Source organism: Thermobia domestica, chromosome 10 (genome assembly GCF_964235325.1).
Source record: "Thermobia domestica chromosome 10, izTheDome1.hap1.1, whole genome shotgun sequence".
Lineage (NCBI taxonomy): Eukaryota > Metazoa > Arthropoda > Insecta > Zygentoma > Lepismatidae > Thermobia > Thermobia domestica.
The window spans coordinates 35,547,216-35,566,558 of NC_137463.1; the positions used below are offsets into that span (position 1 = coordinate 35,547,216).

Genomic DNA, 19,343 nt, shown 5'->3' on the forward strand with positions numbered 1-19,343 from the left:
TTTGTATTATTTAAAAATATAAGTATACTGACATTAACAAATAAATAAATAAATAAGGGATGAATAAGTATAGGGTAGTCTGAAGAAAACTTTGAGTAATAAAAGTGGTCCCTACTTGAAGTAAATTTGAGAAATGCTGTCTTCGAGGATACTACGATAAGGAACTTTGATTTTCTAGCTATTGTTCTTAATTAGTTAGTTGTGAATGCTACTTTCAAACTGGGCCTTCAGAATTTCTTCAAATGAGATTCATTAGCATTTTTAAGTATAAGAAAGCGAATTATCTAGGACTCGATTTTAGGTTTTGGGAAAAAAAAAAAAAAGAATAAAATTTTGCTCCGTCTTACGAAGCAAAATTCGGTCTTTCAGATATTTTTCCAGTTAACAATAATGAATGCCATATGTTCATAATCACTTTCACTTTGCGTCCAATTTCAATCTGAAGTTTGACACGACAAATCTTAATCTTATATATTATTAACTGGGACATTGACGTCACGTCATGTTACAATAATTAGCCTTCCATAAGCAGTATACACGCTCATGTCGCACGCACTGTTTGAATGCTTATATGCTCTTCCTCAAGCAGAAGTTACCTACACAGAAAGTTGAATTCATTTTCTTGTGTACATTTGATGGAAATTACATGCCACGAAGATGATTGTCATCATCAACACTAAGAAAATAGAGCTGCTGCTAAACTTCTTTAGTATTATCAATATTCTACAAAATCTCCCTAACTTCTCGACTTCGTTTTTGTATTAGTTTTCTGACAGAATGACAAAAGGAAAACGCTTATTTATTGGACAATATTTGCACTACTTTTATAAATGATATCTCACAACAGAGAAGTAAAAATGTTTATAAATTCTTACCTGATTGCTTTGCACCCTCCAGACTTCCAAAATTCTTCTCTCAATCTTGTGTAAGTTAAACTTGTTATTCCTAAAGAAAATTGCACAGCCATCTGGTCCGTTGTTTTCCTTAATGTATAAACAAGGAGAATCTGGCTTCGGCAAGAAAATACCACTATATCCTTGGGTTCCAAGCACTTTCTTCAAGAAATTAAAGTGATCCACTTCCTAAAAAGAATTCAACAAAACAAAGACGTTATTTTTCTACCTGTAAACTTCATTGCCCTACTCGTTACTTTACAACTTATTAATATCGTTTCATTTCACTTCCTACGTGCAAACATCACTTCAGCGATATTTTGAATATACATTACACCTGTAAAAGTTATTAAAAACTTACAGCAATATTTTATTTAGAGATAGCATTTTTTTTTTACGCATTTCAAAACTAATTTTTAAGCAAATACGTGAAACACTTATTTCTTTAATTGCTGTAAGAATTTTCCTGTACAGTTCCAATCACTTATTTTGTAGTTTTGTTCACTAGGTTAAGTCACTCACAACACGCCAGAATCATTTTTATAAACATTTATTCCACTTTTGGTACAAAATTTCTCAGATTGGAATTCGATCCCTTGATAAACTGCTTGTATATGTACAAAAAAAAATCTCAATTTATTAAGAGGTCTTATTTCAATTTTAGAACCGTTTACTAAAAGCGAAAAGTGTATTTACAAAGTTATTCCATCTTTATTTGAGTCACTTAACCTGGTGAACAAGGCTACAAAATAAACGATTGAAATTATATAGGAAAATTCTTACAGATGCATTTCATTAAAAAGTCAGTCACTTATATGTGACACGGTTTTTAAGTAGCAGAATATCACTCGCTGACTAAAAAGTATAAACATAAAATTTAATACACCACAAATGACTAGTTCCTTCTTTATGTAGTTATCATTTGTTGAAAGGATGAACTAACGTTATGAACCAAATACAAGAAGAAGAATAAATAAAAATAATGTTGTAAATGATAATGATAATATTACAACGGTATAAATGATTGTCATAAATAAAAATATACGTTAAGGTACGTGGAAATTATTCATTTCCTTTAATAACAACCATGTTTAGATTCATTACTATGTACGACGACCTCTTCACATGGCAACATTGGCAAACAGTAAATTTCTTGAAGCTTAATTACAATACAGTGAAACCTGTGTTCAGCGGAATCGAGCGGGACTCACCAAAATTTCCGTTAAAGCCAGGTTTCCGCTTAATAGAGGTTGACCTTTCCTTTTAAAAAATACATGCTTACAGGGAACAAAGCATGCAAAATATATTGCAGTACGTACCGTGTTCAATTACAGTACTTCTTTGTTCTACGAGATAATACACAGAAGAAATAAAATAAAATAAATACAAAATATGATATGCACACGTTTTCTTTATTTTTTCCCAGTAGTCAAGCAGGGTTTTCTGTATATATTACTGCTTGGCTGCTCGACTTTCCGCACATCCTTTAACCTGAGAAACTATACTAAGTAAATGAAAATCATTTTTTCGTAAGGCAAATTGTTGCAGTTCCTTTAAACTTCTGACGTTCGGAGAGCATCTTGATACGTCTTTATTCTACACTGTTCTTCGAACTGTATTCCACCACCTCGTCTTCCCCTTTCCGACTTTCCGTATGATTCTTGATTAAGTTGCGGGGATTAAGGACAGATTGTGCAGGGGCGAATATGAATAGTGGTTGGGGAAGGTCAACACTGTCCAGAAAGACTTAAGAGAACGAACACTTTATTGCAGACAGTGTAATGTATATGTTTACAATCTCAAAGAATGTCTAAACATTTTCTGAACGCTGTAGTCCTGAACTCAGAATTTTCCGTTAAAGGTTTATTTTGCTTTCCGTTGTCCGCATAACACAGTTTCCGCTTAATGAAGGGACTTTTACATGTTTTGTAATCCAAAATTCAAGAGACCGTGAAATATTTCCATTTAAGAAAGTTTTCCCTTTAATAAAGGGTCCGTTAAAGACAGGTTTCACTGTATTAAGTTTATTTTGTTTTGCCTTAAGTTTTCCTCTTTTTTTATTTAAGCTACTTCACAGTGAACTTTATCGTTTACAAATAAGCAAATAAATGAGTAACTAAAAATAATAATAAACAATCCAGTTAAGTGTTTCGGAAGAAATAAAATGGATAAATTCTAAACAATATTATAGTTAGATATATATTATATATCTTATAATTAAGGACCGAATATTAGGCAAAATGCCCGTTTTTTAACATTAGAAATATTATAAGAATTTTAGGAATGATAAAAAAGTGTATCAAAAGATTGTGATCTTGGCCAATAATTAGTTTTTGGATCAAAGGGCACAAAATTTTTAAACGGCCCCTAAATCGAGTTTTCGTATTTCCTACGGAAAGCGCATAATCACATCATACTGAGCATATCATATAAGCACATCATACTGAGTTAAGTAATAGTTTGGGTTTGGCTACACTACTGTATGCGTAAGGAAAGGTGGCTTCTGACAGTTGAGTAGAGCACGTGGAGTACTGGAGGCGCTGTTGTCAGAGGCTCTGCAACAGAGACAGCAGCTCTGGCGACAAACTGAAGACATTTAACAAGTCGTCTCAACTAGCGGCAACAGCGCGGTCAGTGACCTTCGTTGGCTAGTAACAACGTGAAAGAATACTGCTGTGATTGGCGAACAATCCTCCCTCTCGTTTTATTTACAACATATGCAGCTATCTTTCACTAACTCGATAATATATGTAGTTCTCCAAATATAAGGCATACAAGAAAATTTTTGCCTGAAATATATTCAATCTTTTGATCCAAAAATTAATGCGCTGAACTTCGTTAGTGGGGAAGGGGAGGGCTATGCTTCAATTTTAGCAAAATCTACGAGGGCGAGTCAAAAATTACCTACACTTTTGTCATTTGCCTTCTGTCCTCGCATATTTTATTGCTATACTGTTGTGGTAATGCTGTGAAAGTGTGATCTTAATTCCTCCATTTTTCTTCCTCTGTTGCAGATATATCATGGCTGCTTCATTAGAAGTTTGCACTAAAGACGAACAACGTGCAGTGATCCGATTCCTCTGCTTGGAGGGTGTCAAAGGCAGACATTCATCGCAATGTGGGAGAAGTGCACTATCAAGTAAAACTGTGTTTTTGTGGCTCGAGTAAAGTTTAAAAGTGGTCGAACAAGTGTAACGCATGTAGAGGGAGCAGGACGGCCATCAATCTCCACTACAGATGACAACATTCAGCAAGTTCGAGAGATGGTTCTGGCGAATAGGCGAATCACTATCGATGAGGTAGCAACTGCTTTGAACATCAGTCATGGCTCTGCCCATCAAATCATCCACCACGAGCTCGGTTTCCTACTCGTAAAGTCAGATTTAGACGTGCAAAATGCGTTGCAAAAGTGGCTTTACGACCAACCGACAACCTTTTATTTGGAAGGAATACGCAAGCTCGTTGACCGTTGGGCCAAGTTCGTTGATAAGGAGGGAAATTACGTAGTAAAATGATGTGCATACTATAGCCATAGCTTCATGTAAATAAACTGTAGAATGAAAAGTGTAGATAATTTTTGACTTGCCCTCGTATTTTGCTTATTTCGCTCTATATTGCTTACATTATAGCTTACATGCCCAATATCGCCTATTCTTTGGATTTTCTCCATATGTTCTAATGAATACTTAATTGGAATAACTATGTAGATCTTCCGTTCAATAGATTTCTATCCCTTCCTAGAAATTTAAAAGTAATAAGAAATATGAACTTTTCCCAAGTCAGAGTCACGTTCCGCTCCAATATATGGAAAGAATATTACAGCAAGAAATGTGAACAAAAAATTGCAGCTAATGAACACTTGGACAAACAAGTAACAACTAAGCAAATGATCTAAGGTGAAAAGTACAATTCACATATTCTTGCTTCTTTGAAATGTTTTCCGATTATACCCCTGAAAATTAAATTTTGAAAAGTGTGCTGCACGATCAAAAAAATATAATTATCAAATTGAGAACTTGAAAAAATACCTTGTTATCATGTAAAATCGCAATTAATGATTCCTTATGATGAGATTACCAAAGCGCATTAAATTACAATATACTTAATAATTTATCTACTCATGGGAAAGTAACCAATAATTCCTTCGGATTTTTGTGTGCAAGGTGCTTAAAACTTTTAGACTGCTATATGAAGTGAGAAAATGCTTGAAATAATGTATTTATTAGATACACATGCAAAATATTTCATGCTTCTTTCTTTAGAATACGATGCTTCTACAAACAACGATATTTCTAGATTATTTGAACACTATGCAAGGTTTCTCAATTTCATTGGACTTTTAACTTCATTATTTTGAGTTAGGTGCCTATTTTACTCCTATTTGTTGAATTGTAAGTGTCTATTCACTTAATTATAAGTGTCAATCTATTAAATTACCTATTTGTTGAATTATAAGTATTTATTTGCCTGTCTATTTACCATCCAGGGCAGGCAAATACCTGAACATCCAGTTTCTACTTGTACATGAATGAGAGGTTTCAGAATTCTTTTGCGTATTAATTAAAAGTAGATTGTAAAGCATTTGATGAATGAGTAAAATTATTAATACTAACATGAAAAGGAATATTTCAAAGCTACATACCTGAAGACAAATAATATCTGGGCAATAGGAAACTATTTCTTCTACCATCAGAAAGCGCCTTGTTCTCCATTCCAATGCTTCATCTGGACAGCACACGAAGTTATCGTTTTGCTGCCCCAAAGCTAAGAACAGAAAAGCAAAGCTTAAGAAAAAGAAAGAAAGATATCCGTTAACTTAGATATCCAACAGACAATAAGATATTTATTGGAAGAACTACCACAAACATATATTAATAAAAAACGTAACTTCCTTCTTCAGGCAAGTAAAGGGTTTCTCCTTGTCAATGGAATTGCAGAACTCAAATGAAAAGTGAAATAATGATTGTATACGGTGCCCCAGGGAACATCAGACCCCTTGTTCGAGTATCAACGAGAGATATGTCAGTGTAATTTTAGTTTATTTGGTTAGTACATACTGAGTACGCACATATTATTATTAATGTTATTAGGTATTCTGCCTGTTTGCAGGTCCTGGGACTTTATTTTTTTCCTGCACATGTTTCTTCCACGTTTTTCAATGTTTTAACTCCCAATATTTTGTTCTGTTTTTTAAATCATCGATCAATTCCCCTACTCCTCGCCTTCCTTCCATTTTCTCTCTATGGCGGTATGAAGATAGTTTCTTCCCAAACCAACTGCCCTTCCCACGAAGGATGCTAGCAAAAACCGTCCTCTTCTCTCCTACCTGTTTTAAAACATTTTTGTTCTTTACTCTCTCTCTCTGTCCATTTGATCTTCTCCATGTTCCTCCAACACCACATTTCGAAGCTGTCTAAATATTTCTTCTCTAACTTCCGTAACGTTCAGGTTCCTGAACCACACAGTCCAATACTCCATATATAGCACTTGGCCAACTTCTTCTTTAGTCTAACATTAAGCCTGTTACTTAAGAGTGATCTTCTCTTATTGAATGCCCCTTTGGCTATTGCAATTCTTGTCTTGATGTCTTTGGTGCAGTAAGCGTCTCTCGTCAAAATACTTCCAAGATATTTCGTCAACTATTTGACGAAGGGTCGTATCTCAGACAGAAAGAAAGAAATGTAATTCCACAGAGGATGAAAAAGTTAAATATGCAATAAATGATCATATATTCCACTAATTATTATCTGGAATAGGTGACGAGTTATTACATATTCAACTGTTTCCCTGTCCTTCAACTGACGACCCTTCGTCAAATAGTTAACGATTTGAAATGATCGACCTCTTCAACATGTACGAATTATGTATCTATATGTCCTCCATAGTGCTATACACGCACATGTATGCGTTTCCATGTCCTCCTTGACACGTTTGGAGTTATCGTTCGAAAGACTTCGCAGAATTCTTCATCTGCCCTGTACACCGACGACGAGAGACGTGACTTGATTATTCCCTAGAATGAGTTGTCTGGTGTAAGATTTGGGTTTTGTTTGGAGCGTTTTAATGGAATGAAGATGTTGGAGAACCACGCCCGCTCCAGCGATCTGGAAAGTGTCCATTACGGAAATCATGCACCTGAAGAGTAAAACTCCGTCCTGCTGTACACACATGATTCACGATTCTTTTATCATCCAGTTGTGATATTAACCACGTTTGCAACGTGTGTAAAAAAAATGTCCAGTCATACATTTATCAAAAAAGTCCGAAAAAGTAACGAGAGGTCATCCCGTGCCATATTATAACATGAGGTAACTTTAGTTCCAACTCTTGCTGATAATGAGGATTTTATTTACAGATATGAAGGCCACATTCTCCATGTGTGAACTGCGATATATCGCACATTTATCTGAAAATAACACTCGTGATCGAGACACAGCATTTGGGGCATGGTAGGTTGCAACACGTTGTTCTACATCGTTATCAGATGATTCACTCGCAAACGTCGTTATAAATGCTTTCACATGCAAACCTTTATTTTTAATGTGGTCATGCACTGTTGAACGCAGTATATGTGCACTGTTTTGCGAAGTGGTTTAGTTAGAAACATCGCAACTGACCGAGCTACGGTAGCATATGTTTTCTCACACGTCTTCTTACGTCCACTACCCGGCCAATCTTTGATACATCCTGAAGTAAATGCAAGTTTCTCGCAACTATGGAGAGTTGCTCTGCGAGATGGCTCCTTGCCAAAGCGATCTCTAAAGGACACATTACCTATTTCACTGTTTGTGCTCGTTCGTGCACCCACTCATACCAGCCGTGGCTTCACAACTGCAATGCTTCACGTGACCTTGAACGCAGGGACACCAAACAGTGCTTGAAAGCAGGGCTACCAGACGCTGCTGCCTGTGACCATGAAGGCAGCATTACCCCTACTACAACTAAAATTACACTGACATTGTTCTCTATAATACTCAAACCAGGGGTACGGGGACTTCTTGGACACCCTGTACTATAAGTGGATTCAAACCGGTGGAAACTGAGTAAATTAACTCGTAAATGATACGGTGCCAAATTTTTATTGGCCATGTCATCATAGAAAAGCACGAAGGAGATTACATCGTTCAGCTATTTGCATTGTGTAGATCGTATTACGACGCATTCCTAATTTCTAGAATATGTACTAAATAAGAGAAGGAAATTCGTATGATTTTCATTATCATATGATATTGTTATATACAAGAATTGTTTATCTTGACAATTTCATGTCCACCTAAAACAGTAAAATAAGTTACAGTATTTCTATTTCTATTACTGTCGAAAATACTATACAAATATTATAAATTGAGATGCAAACTTAAATTTGTTTCGCAAATTGATACACAAAAAACAAAATCTAAAATAAAAGCTGGTATATACTGAAATGACAACCTCCCTTTCTTAAAGACGGTTAGAAATACGTTTTTCGAAGAATAAAAGGAAGTAGTAATATGCACTTATATATATATATATATATATATATATATATATATATATATATATATATATATTTTTTTTTTTTTTTTTTTCTATAGCCTACCTAATGTGATCATTGCATGAGGGAAGTGTATTTAACAGAGCGTCTCCCAGTTACGATTGAACAGCCTGAGAATCATCACGGAAGATTCTGTAAAAAATTCCTGCAGCCGGAATAATATTGTTGTATAGTTGTAATTTCCCCATTGGTATTTATTTATTTAGTTATTTGATTTATCTTGACTGGCTGTTCTGTCATTTACAACCTAAACCAGTTTTTGTCGAAGGGATACGAAGGAAGCAGGATGGATCTATAAGTTGATACCATAAGTTGATAAGTCGACACTTTCCTGATGGCTGAGAGAAAACTAAAGTAAAAGTATAAGTAAGAGTGAATGAAAGCTTTTTAGACCGTTTCGACCGAATGTTCCAGTCGGAATCGAATTCAGGACCGCTCACATGAAATACAAGAGCATTGGCTATTACATTGCACGGGGTCATAGATGAAATGGAGAAATCAATTCAAATAGTTCGCTGTATTAACTTTTACCGACTTGATCTGTTCGGATTAGTTAGTTTATTTCGTGATGTGACTCCAGGGACAATATCAACTGAAATGTGAATTTTCACTTACCCTGTGAGAGAACATTCCACTGAAACACCCGGAGATGATGCGGACTTGAAACTGCTTCGTCACAAACTGCAAATAGAAGAAGACACTATAGTAATTACCTTTGTTGTAGTATATGGATTTAGTTTATTTATTTTTAACTTAAAAATACCGCTGTTAGTCTATATTGATACCCGGCAATTTATATAAACAAAGAGTGAAAAAATAAACGACTGGACCGAGATTCGAACTCCGAAACCCCTTTCCGTACCATTACGCTACCTAGTCCGCTTCCTGATAGCCATACATTTTTCTATTCTTGATGTCAGTGCTCGCCGGCGACCACAGTTGCTCAATATTGTCCTTCCCGCTGGTCTAGTGGCTAACACATGCTCATTTGATGAACGGGGTCCAGGGGTTGGTTAGAAAGTGTTCACATTTCAACGCATCATGGTGGTTCGGATTCTATATTAAATTGTAAATCCACGTCTCAAATTGTAAATTGTCTTAAATTGTTAATAACATCGGTGCTGAAAGGGGTGCTAAACTATAATTCAACTAACCAGTTAATCTATATTGATAATTGGCAGCAGTACTTCTTGATTTCATCTCAGAAAGGAATAGGGAGGAATAACAGAAATGTGAGGAATAACGAATCCAGAAATTCAACATTTCTGATTTAAAGTGTTCATACCTTTTCGAACAGGTTCTGTTTTAAATAAACTAAAATATACCACAATCTTTTATCCAATTCGAGCTAAACAACAACGATAAAGATGAGAGCGCAAATCATCGAAATTTTAGCAATATTTGCGAGTAAAAAAGAAGACCGATAAAATTTGGTAATTGTTCTTACATTTTCACTGTTGTTACAAAGCAACATTACTAGGTGAATAATTTGTTGTATATTATAATGTGTTGCATAGTTCGACAAGTAATGAAACTTGGTAAGTTTTAGTTTCAAAACTATTCTCCAGAAACTCAGACTCTAACAATGCAACAATAAATCAAATGTACAAGTAAATGCAGAGATGATTATAAGAGAGTTTTGTACTACATTGTGAAATTTAGTAGACTCTCGAACTATGGGGACTCAATACTGAAACCTGAAGTGGTCACTTCTGGTTGAAAAAGAGGGATAAAATCGGAGAAGGATCCTGTTCTTGAGACGCTGAATCCACATATAACAACAATTTCTCACTATCTATTACTGTTCTTGCTCTAAGGGGATTAAAAATGAAACTGCAAATTGTAGCAGATTTTTACGGCTTCTCGTTTTTCTAGGAAAATAAGGCAGACATACCCTACCATCGCGATACTGAATTCACATCAAAAACCAGATTGTTGTTATCTATTCCTTTTCTTTCTTTCTTTATGGCGATCTGTGCTAAAACTTTCACTTTGAACAGAGAGATAGAAATGAAGATCAAATCTTTTCTTGGGCTCTTCAATTTATATTTTAAAGCCGTAACTTGCCATCTCTTTCATCGATTTTGATCTAAAAAGATCAATACTGAAACCAGAAACGGTAGATTTTATTACTTCCGGCTTCAGCAGAGGAATAAGGGTAAAATGCCCGACTAGGAAAATTCTTGTCTAAGAGTTCTCACGTCCAGAGTGGCCTGAAACAAGAGATCCCCTTATCCGCCATTATTATTTGACTTTGTTCTGGTGTACACTGTAAAGAACATCAAAGATAGCAACCAGGGCCTACAGCTGAATGTTTTTCATCATGTTATGTAAATATACAAGTGGATGATCGGAGAACAATAGAAAGAAATGCACAGGTCTTATTAAACGCTTGCAGGAACATGAATTTAGAAGTAAATGCAGAGAAAACTAAATATATATATGAAAGTTCGCCGGGATCGTAATACTGCAAGTTATGGATATATCAAAATATCAAATAATACTTTCGACAAAGTGAATACAGTAGACTCACGACTATCCGGCCCAGTTTTCTTTTATCGTAATTAAATGAAGACGGCAACATTGTCAAGGCACTGGAAGCGAGCGTCTGTTACAATCCTCCTATATGTCGAGTGCAAAATACAAGTTGTGACAGGAAAAGAGCAGCGTTCTGCTCCTTGTTCATTGTTTCGTCAGTACGTAAAGGACCTCAAATACAGTACGCTTGCTGTTGTTTCTGATTATAACTGTACAGTATTCGTAAATTGTTCTTGGGATATACGTAAGAAGTTCATAGAACTCCGGCTTTTTTGTTATCCGGCCTGCTCTTCTGCCACATCAGGCCGGATACTCAGGAGTGTACTGTACTTTCAAATATTTAGGATCAATTTAAAAGACCAAAACCACATCCACGAAGAAATTAAATATCAACTAAAGGTAGGGAGTTCGTGTTATTATTCAGTTCAAAATCTTTTGTCCTCGCGAGTTCTGTCGAGGAATTTGAAGCTAAAAATAAGTAAAACAATAACCATGCCTATTGTGCTATACGGTTGCGAAAGATGGCCGCTTACTCTGAGGGAAGAACATAGACTAGAAGTATCTGAGAATATCCTAACTCGAATATTCGGACCAACAGGAACGGTAATGGTGGAAACTTCATAATTTATATAGTTTAACAAACATCGTTGGGGTCAAGTCTAGGAGGCTCTGGTGGGCAGGTCATTAGCCAAAGTGGAAAAAAGTTTTCAAAGTTTTAATTGGATCATTAGGAAGACCTAGACACAGATGGGAGGATAATATTAAAATGAATCACCATAGGCCATACAGTTAGTTAGTTATAAGGGTGAACGAGAAATCTATTCTTGGGACGAACTTGAAATGTTTCAGTTTCGATTCCCACCAAGTGAACACTGAGACGGTACCTTAAAACAGGATTTGCTCTACTTCCTTCGAAAGTGCTTCCAATTCTTCATTACCTTCCCTACAGTGCACAGCAAAAAATGAGGTGTTGAAACAATACAAAATGTCTACCACTTTAGCGTGTTACTTCTGTGTTAATTCAACACAAAGGACACCGCTATCCAAGCATACCAGGAATAACTAGTTACTGGCTGTGAGAATTTGCATTGGTTTTAATTGTTTGGTATAAGCAAAGCTTTACACAGTATATTTGGCATTTATACGAAACAACAAATAAGGTTCTATATTTTCTGTAATTGGTCACAATAATAGTTTTCTAAACTTGTGAATTATCTGACAAAAGTTACACGAGTAACATTTCTGGCATCTTCTGCTCTTGCGTCCTAAGACATAAGAATAGTACATAAAGAAAACAGATGGCAACACTGCTATCCGTGTAACTGTTGTCAGACAATTCATAGGTTTTTCAATACTATTATTGTGACCGATTACAGAAAACAGAATGTTATTCGTTACTTGTTATACATGCAAATACACTACATAAAGCTTTGCTTATACCAAACAAGAAAAACAATGCAAATACATCCAATAACAAGGTATTTCTGATATGCTCGGACGACGATGTCCTTGGTTTTGAATTAACACGCAAGTAATACGCTAAAGTGGTAGTCATTTGTTGTTGTTTCAATACCTCGTTTTTTGCTGTGTATGAAAAATATATCCAAAATTGTCGAATTGAATGAAATAAAAGTTTTAACGTCACACGTTATGTCTTGTAGACTAAAATGGGAAAGTAAATATTTATAGTTATTGGTGGAATATGATACGAGAGTAAAATTAGGAACACATGATTTTTATCTACAAATTCACAGGTCTTTCAGATTGAACTATGGGTCAGAAGCGAGCGCTCTTTTTACAAACCAGACTTTGAACCTTTTCTGGCTTTGGTTTCTTAAAGTTTAACGTACCATTTCAACACCGACCGTATATAAGATCAGGACCTACCATAGCGTGGGACCTAAACCACTTGAGATCCCACCAGAAACGATCCAGGTTCTCCTGGGCCAAAGGCGCGAACGCTGACCATTTAGTCACGAGAAAGTTCTAATTTCCGAAGCTGCATGTGAAACACTATTAATGAATAAATATTAAGAATTAGGGTTAAGCCAGATTTCTGGATACAAAAATATGGATACTTTTGATTTTACAACAGCTAGACTAATCGTTTATGTTACTTAAACACATATTACACTGATTTTTTTTCTTTCTTTTTAGCTTAAATGATATTTGGATCATTACATGTTATATTTTCAAATGTGTTAAGCAGTCTAACATTCATGGGAGCTAACGGACCTCAAATCTGTATTTCTGATTGGGTTTTCAAGGCGAAGCTTCTTGGCCGGGAATCGAAATAAAGTATTCCCAGTTTTACTACTCTGGATCGTTCGTAAACTTACTCCACATGCCAGTGCGGTCCTTTCAGAAAAACCATGGTCTGTTTCCTGTATCTATAAAATGAAAGAGTATAGAACTCCCGCCGTGTTCCTTGGTGTAATAGGTGCAATAGTAGGGAATCAACTAATTAATCTATTTTCTGAGTCTAAAACAAAAATACGGACATTATGCCACTTTTTTTTTTTTTTTTAAAGAGTATGATACGGACACGGAGACAAGTCTTAAAATACAAACTGTTCATACAAAATATGGACGTGTGGCAACCGTATCAAAAATCATTCATACTCCTCGTCGTCGTAGTTTCAGCCATATCCAGATTTACTCTGTCTATACTTTTAGAAGCAAATTCCTCTCATGGTATTAGCGGGACGATTATACTATTGTAGATTCACACGTATGTTTCTAACAACCAGTCAAGAGATTTTAAATTTTACAACATATTTAAGTGTAATTCTTATCTATTGTCATAGGCAAGCGTACAGAGGAAGAGAAAAATGCTCACCAACGTTCTGGTGAAAATTATCAGGAATTCCTTTGTTCCCTTCGTCAGTAACGATAAATGAAAAAAAAAAAAAATCTGTACATTTAATTTTGACTAGCAGATATATGAGTTTTGTTTTGGTGTGAGTTTCTTTTCCGGACATCGTGGCCGATGAAGGGAACAGAAGAGTTCCCGAAAATTTTACTGGATAAATATTCAGGCATAAATAAAGTCCACTTTGTTATTAACCTACTGAACAATATACAATTTTACACATATTCAATTTTTTTCCTGTTGTTTTAGGCCAAATGAGTCAAGATAAAGTTTTGCCTCTCTAATTCACAACACATTAATTCGAGAGGTTGTGCATGCTCATACTTGGAGTATTTGACCAAACTTCAACCATATTTTCCTAATACATTTCTTTTTCTATTACATTCGAAACCTCTTTCATTCCTCACAACAGAAGGAAACCGAAGTATAAACAATAAAGACCAGTATCACTGTATATACTTTCTCTTATTTAGGCCCGCCATAAGGGACTTCTTTGTGACTATGTGGATAGTGTACACACCTTTGGCGTGGGAGACCCGAGTTCGATTTCTGCCGGGAGCTCATAAGGTTCGGATTCCATGTGAAGCTGTAAGTCCACGTCTCATACAGCTTCGCTCCTGAACGGAACGTTAAATTCAAATCCAATTCAATTAACACGCTATGGAAAATTCATAGAATCTACATGTCAAATAAAGAAAAACGTGAAATAATTTTACCTTTAGATAGTAAATTCCACTGCAGAACTCTTACACCAGACATACCATCATCAAACTGATGGTTGATGCTACGGAAAGACCGTTTAACAAGTGAAGGAAGATCAGCAAGTTCACGGTGGCAATACTCAATTAATTCATCTCGTGTTAATTGATCAGCCAAGTCAATATCACCATCTTGGGTATCTTCATTCTGAATCTTTGGCGCTGAAGTAAAACTGCCCATCCTGTAACGTAAATAGTATGTATTAATAAAATAAAAACACAATATTAAACTCAGTGGAAAATATGCACCAGAAAACTTGTGAATAAAAATGTTTTGATGCTGAGTTCGCTCTTACTACTCAGAATATCTCACATGAATAGCGTGTTTGTAAACAGTTATATGAAACTACTCAGAACGAGAATAATTAAAATAATAGTTAAAGTTATTCTCGCTCTAAGTAGCTCTATATAACTTGTCTACAAACATTCTATTCATATATGAATCGTTCCAGGTAGTAAGGGAGAAATCAACATTAAGTCATTTTTTTTTTATTTACCCGAAACAACACTCATAATTACATAAATTTCAACAATTAATAATAATAATAATATTAACAATTAGCAGAATGCCCGTTATTCACACGGGGAGAATACGTTTAATTTTGGACATAAAGGGCATGAAAAGTGTCACCAATCAACTTACGGACCCCAAAATCTATTAATTCGATAGAAATATCGGTCATTTTCAATTATTTTTACATGTCACCATCCACCTTTAGGAGCACTAATGGGGGCTGAATTTGGATGTAAACGAGATCAGAAATGTCACTGTTCATCTCTGCGACCCCGAAAACTATGGATTCGACGCTAATATCGGTCATTTTGGTTTATCGGTCTCCCCCTCCCCTAAGCTGCATCGTCAAAGTGAAATTATAAAAGAAAAACATCCCAGGCCCGAACCTTATCTATGTTGAAAATTTGTTCAAGAACGATCGGGTGGTTCAAGAGTTATTAAGTCAAACATAGCACTTTCATTTATATATATATACTGACAGACGAACATTTTATTGAGTACACCTATCGAAAAAAAAGTTTAAAATGTATTTTTTCTCAAAACAAATCTTCCTTGAGCTCTCTTGTGGCTGTATGATATGCGTCTTCGATACGGAAAGCCCCGGTTCGATTTCGGGTGGGAGCTCTTGTGATTCGGATTTCATGTTAACCTACAGATCCACGTCTCATATAAGTTCGCTGCTAAATGGGGAGCTAAACGCTAATCCAAAGAGTAAGTCTTTATTAGAGTTCGACCTCACTATCCGAAATGTCTCATATACAAAAAGGGCATTCATTTATTTCGTTTGTAATTTTAGGTTTTTCAAGCTATTTTCTTAATAAATTGTAAAACTTAAAAATGTACGTCAGTCTCGATCTCATATTTTCATAATATTGCGAAGACCAAGCAACAATGCTTAAATTTCTCTGTATATAATTATTTAGAACTTAGAAAATAATTTGTGTTATGGGTATGCTCCTATTGTTAAAATAAATAATCATAATAATAAATCTTCAAATCCATTAGGACGTCGTAGGCCTAATCTACAACAGTACGTTGTATATTTGTACTACTTGTAAATCCTTATTTTATTAGGGCGTAAGATATTTTAAAATATGTACTAGACTGATTAGGTAATTCGATAAAGAAAAAGAAATATGTTAATTATAATATCTATATAAAAAGATATTCATATGTTTTATATAATAGGATTTTGGAATGTCGTTGTCAGGACAACGAAAATAAATAAATGGATTTTTATTCAACGGAGTTGGCATTTTAATGGCTTAGTAATTTCAATGAACCATCCTAAATCAGTGCCGTAAGCAAAGGAAGACGGTCGGGATTTAGCCACCACCTTTGAATAAGCTATTATGAAAAATAAACATTGACTATAGTAATATATGTAAACAAAAATTCCGAAATGATATTAAGTTGAAACCTTGTCAGTGACTGTGTACGCCATTAAGCCTAATGACGAACTAGGAAGAGCAAAGAGCACCTCAAAAACACTACATAGTTCGTTGGGTAGTGTTTCGAATTTATTACAAAATCAGCACAAAAAAGTTAATATTATTGTTTGAAGTCTGCAATATTTTGAGATACGAAAATATAATAAACAAAGGATACAGACCATCGCACTAAACATTCTCGCTTTATATTTTTAAAACTAAATCATGTTAGCTACAGTTATTACTTAAACATTTAACTATGAAACACAAACAAAATTTTAGAGATCCGAGTTCGATGCCCGGCGAGAGCTCATGTGGTTCGGATTCCACGTTAATCAGTAGGTTCAGTCTCATATAGCCTCGCTGCTGAACGGAACGTTTAACTCAAAATCAACTCAACTCAACGAACAAAATTTTGCATTCTGAAAATTTCGAAGAAAACTCAGCCACAAAATAAAACTACCCTTTCTTAGGAGACATGACTTACGTCATTTATTGCGGTTATTCGCGAAATATTCGTTTATGATACATCAACGAAATTGCATGAGTCGCAATTGAGGAAATTTTCAAAAAATCAATCAAACAATTAAATAAATAAATAAGTTGATGTTGATCAAGACCTTCGAGAAGATCGAAATTATTCAGCAGTAAATAGATGAAATCCCAAGGTACAAAGCTTCTTATGAAGTATTGAATTTTATTATTTTACTAAATATTTCTACTTGAAACATCAGCAATTTAGACAATAACGTAAAATTGCATATTGGGGTTAACTTATATGAGCTTATTGGACCAACATGTTTGATCTAAGACAAAAATAGTAGTAATTTTCTATCTTTAATGTATCCATACGTTCTATTAGTAAATGTTAAGTTTAGTTTTATGTCTTACAACAAATAACACATCTTGTACGTAAGTAAATCGATCAAGCATGAAACTTACGTTTAGTACAAACTTTGGCATTAATTTAGCAGTACGACAATAAGTACAAAGGTGTAAATTACTTGAAGTTTAACTAAGTGGATTTTAAATTCAATTATGTTAATGAAACTGGATGGCGAATGCAGTTAGTTTTCACTATAATTAACTATATTTTTCGCTATAATTAACTCACAGTATACGCTTGTAATAATCGAACATTTTCTTTACAGAGGGAAGTATACAAAGTATCATGCACATTACCAACGTGGATAATCACACCGAAATTCAAATATGTAAGTCAATGTCATGGTAAAGTTATTATATTACCGGTAATTTAAAAAAATGCTATTTATTTAGCCACTGTGAATATAAAGTGTATTTACTCATTTAAAAAATGTGAAACACCAATACTTTTATTAAAAGGAACTAAATTTTAAACTACATGTCAACAGCAATAATGATAACCACATGTTTTTGTGGATCTTCAACTATCGAATGCAATATTTTATCTTAAATTATAAAACATCCTCTGACAGCGTTTCCACATTCTCACTTACTGCTCTTTACCGTCCCTGCCCTTTAAATTACAAGGCTATTGTCAAGGTTGCAGCGTAGGTGAAGCAACTCCAATAGGATCGGTATATCATTTAACAATAATATATACACAGCTTATCTAGCTTACATACTAATACAGTGTTTACATTTTATATCACTCTGTGTCCTCCGAAAAATTGTATCATTACTTTAACCATTTACACTTTCGAACTTCCTCACATTCGCCGATGTGTGCAAGAGCATAAACACACAATGTTGCCAATTGTATTTTACATCTTAGTACACAGACAAATTCGTCTTCGTTCCGTCGCTTTGTACACTATAATATGCCGTTACTATGTTTACTGCAGACGCCATTTATTTCTTGAGGAATTATTTTTCTCTTTTGTTTAAACTGGAATTTTTATAATGTAATTTTTCTGATTTGTGTCCGGTGGGCTGACAAAGACTCTTTTTCCAGTATCGCATTTATTGCGTCACGTGACGCAAACCCTTACAGAACAACTTTGAAGAGTGTCTTGGGAGTAGACACCAGTTCTTCCGGTTGTCAAGTTGGTGAACCTCATAGTGATTAATAAAGTAATTAGAGGACTTACTCTGTAGCAGTTTGAATGAACAGAACGTAAAATCTGCGATAAAATGCGTAGCAATTATATTTGATTTTTGCTTGTTTTGTATCACCTTGTGTTGTGCTGCGTTACGCTTCGCAATATTTGCAAAGGTTGTTACGGAATGAGTCCCCGGACGTAGACTTCCGCAGTTCAACATATAGTTCAAATAAAATATCTCTCCATTCGTATCTCCGTGAGGGGGATGTCTTGGAAAAACTATTGGATGAGAGTAACAATGTGGGGAAGATAGAGAGAGAAAGAAAGACAAGCAGAGTTATGATGATAAAGGCTTAAAGGAAAAAAGAAGGATCAAGTAGTGATACAGACATAGGGGAGAGGGGGGGGGCATTTGTACGATTTTTACTTACTCGAGATTTTAGAACATATCGTCAGCTTGAGAAACATGATTTTTTTTTCCTACTTAAACTGTGATTCTTTAGCTGCATTTACAGTGTATAATATTGTTTCTACTAATGTCCTACCTGGAGTAAATTACATTTCACGAAAGGTCTGCAATCTGTACCAATCTTCCCCATGTGGAGGCAGATTGGTACTGGCTTGCGGAATATTGGTACGAGCAAAGTGAAATATTACACAGATTTTTTGATAATAGAGATAACGTTTTTTTTTTTTTTTCATGAAATATTTTGAAATATTGTATTAAACTTCCACAAACTCAAGTATGTTAACAATAGATTTAAGGACCTACAGCAGCAA

At 34.9% G+C, this 19,343-nt stretch overlaps 1 protein-coding gene across 5 annotated transcripts in view; it reads right to left on the reverse strand.

Annotated features, from left to right (window-relative positions):
• cu (NADP/NADPH phosphatase nocturnin) overlaps window positions 1-19,343 on the reverse strand; it is a 114,144-nt gene that overhangs the window by 8,917 nt on the left and 85,884 nt on the right. For 3 of the 5 annotated variants that reach the window (XM_081728017.1, XM_081728016.1, XM_081728015.1), the window contains 4 exons: window positions 14,554-14,777; window positions 9,043-9,108; window positions 5,536-5,657; window positions 876-1,082 (listed from right to left, as the gene is read on the reverse strand). In XM_081728017.1, the coding sequence (XP_081584143.1) occupies window positions 876-1,082; window positions 5,536-5,657; window positions 9,043-9,108; window positions 14,554-14,777 (619 nt within the window). The other 2 variants (XM_081728018.1, XM_081728019.1) reach the window with 2 other exon arrangements.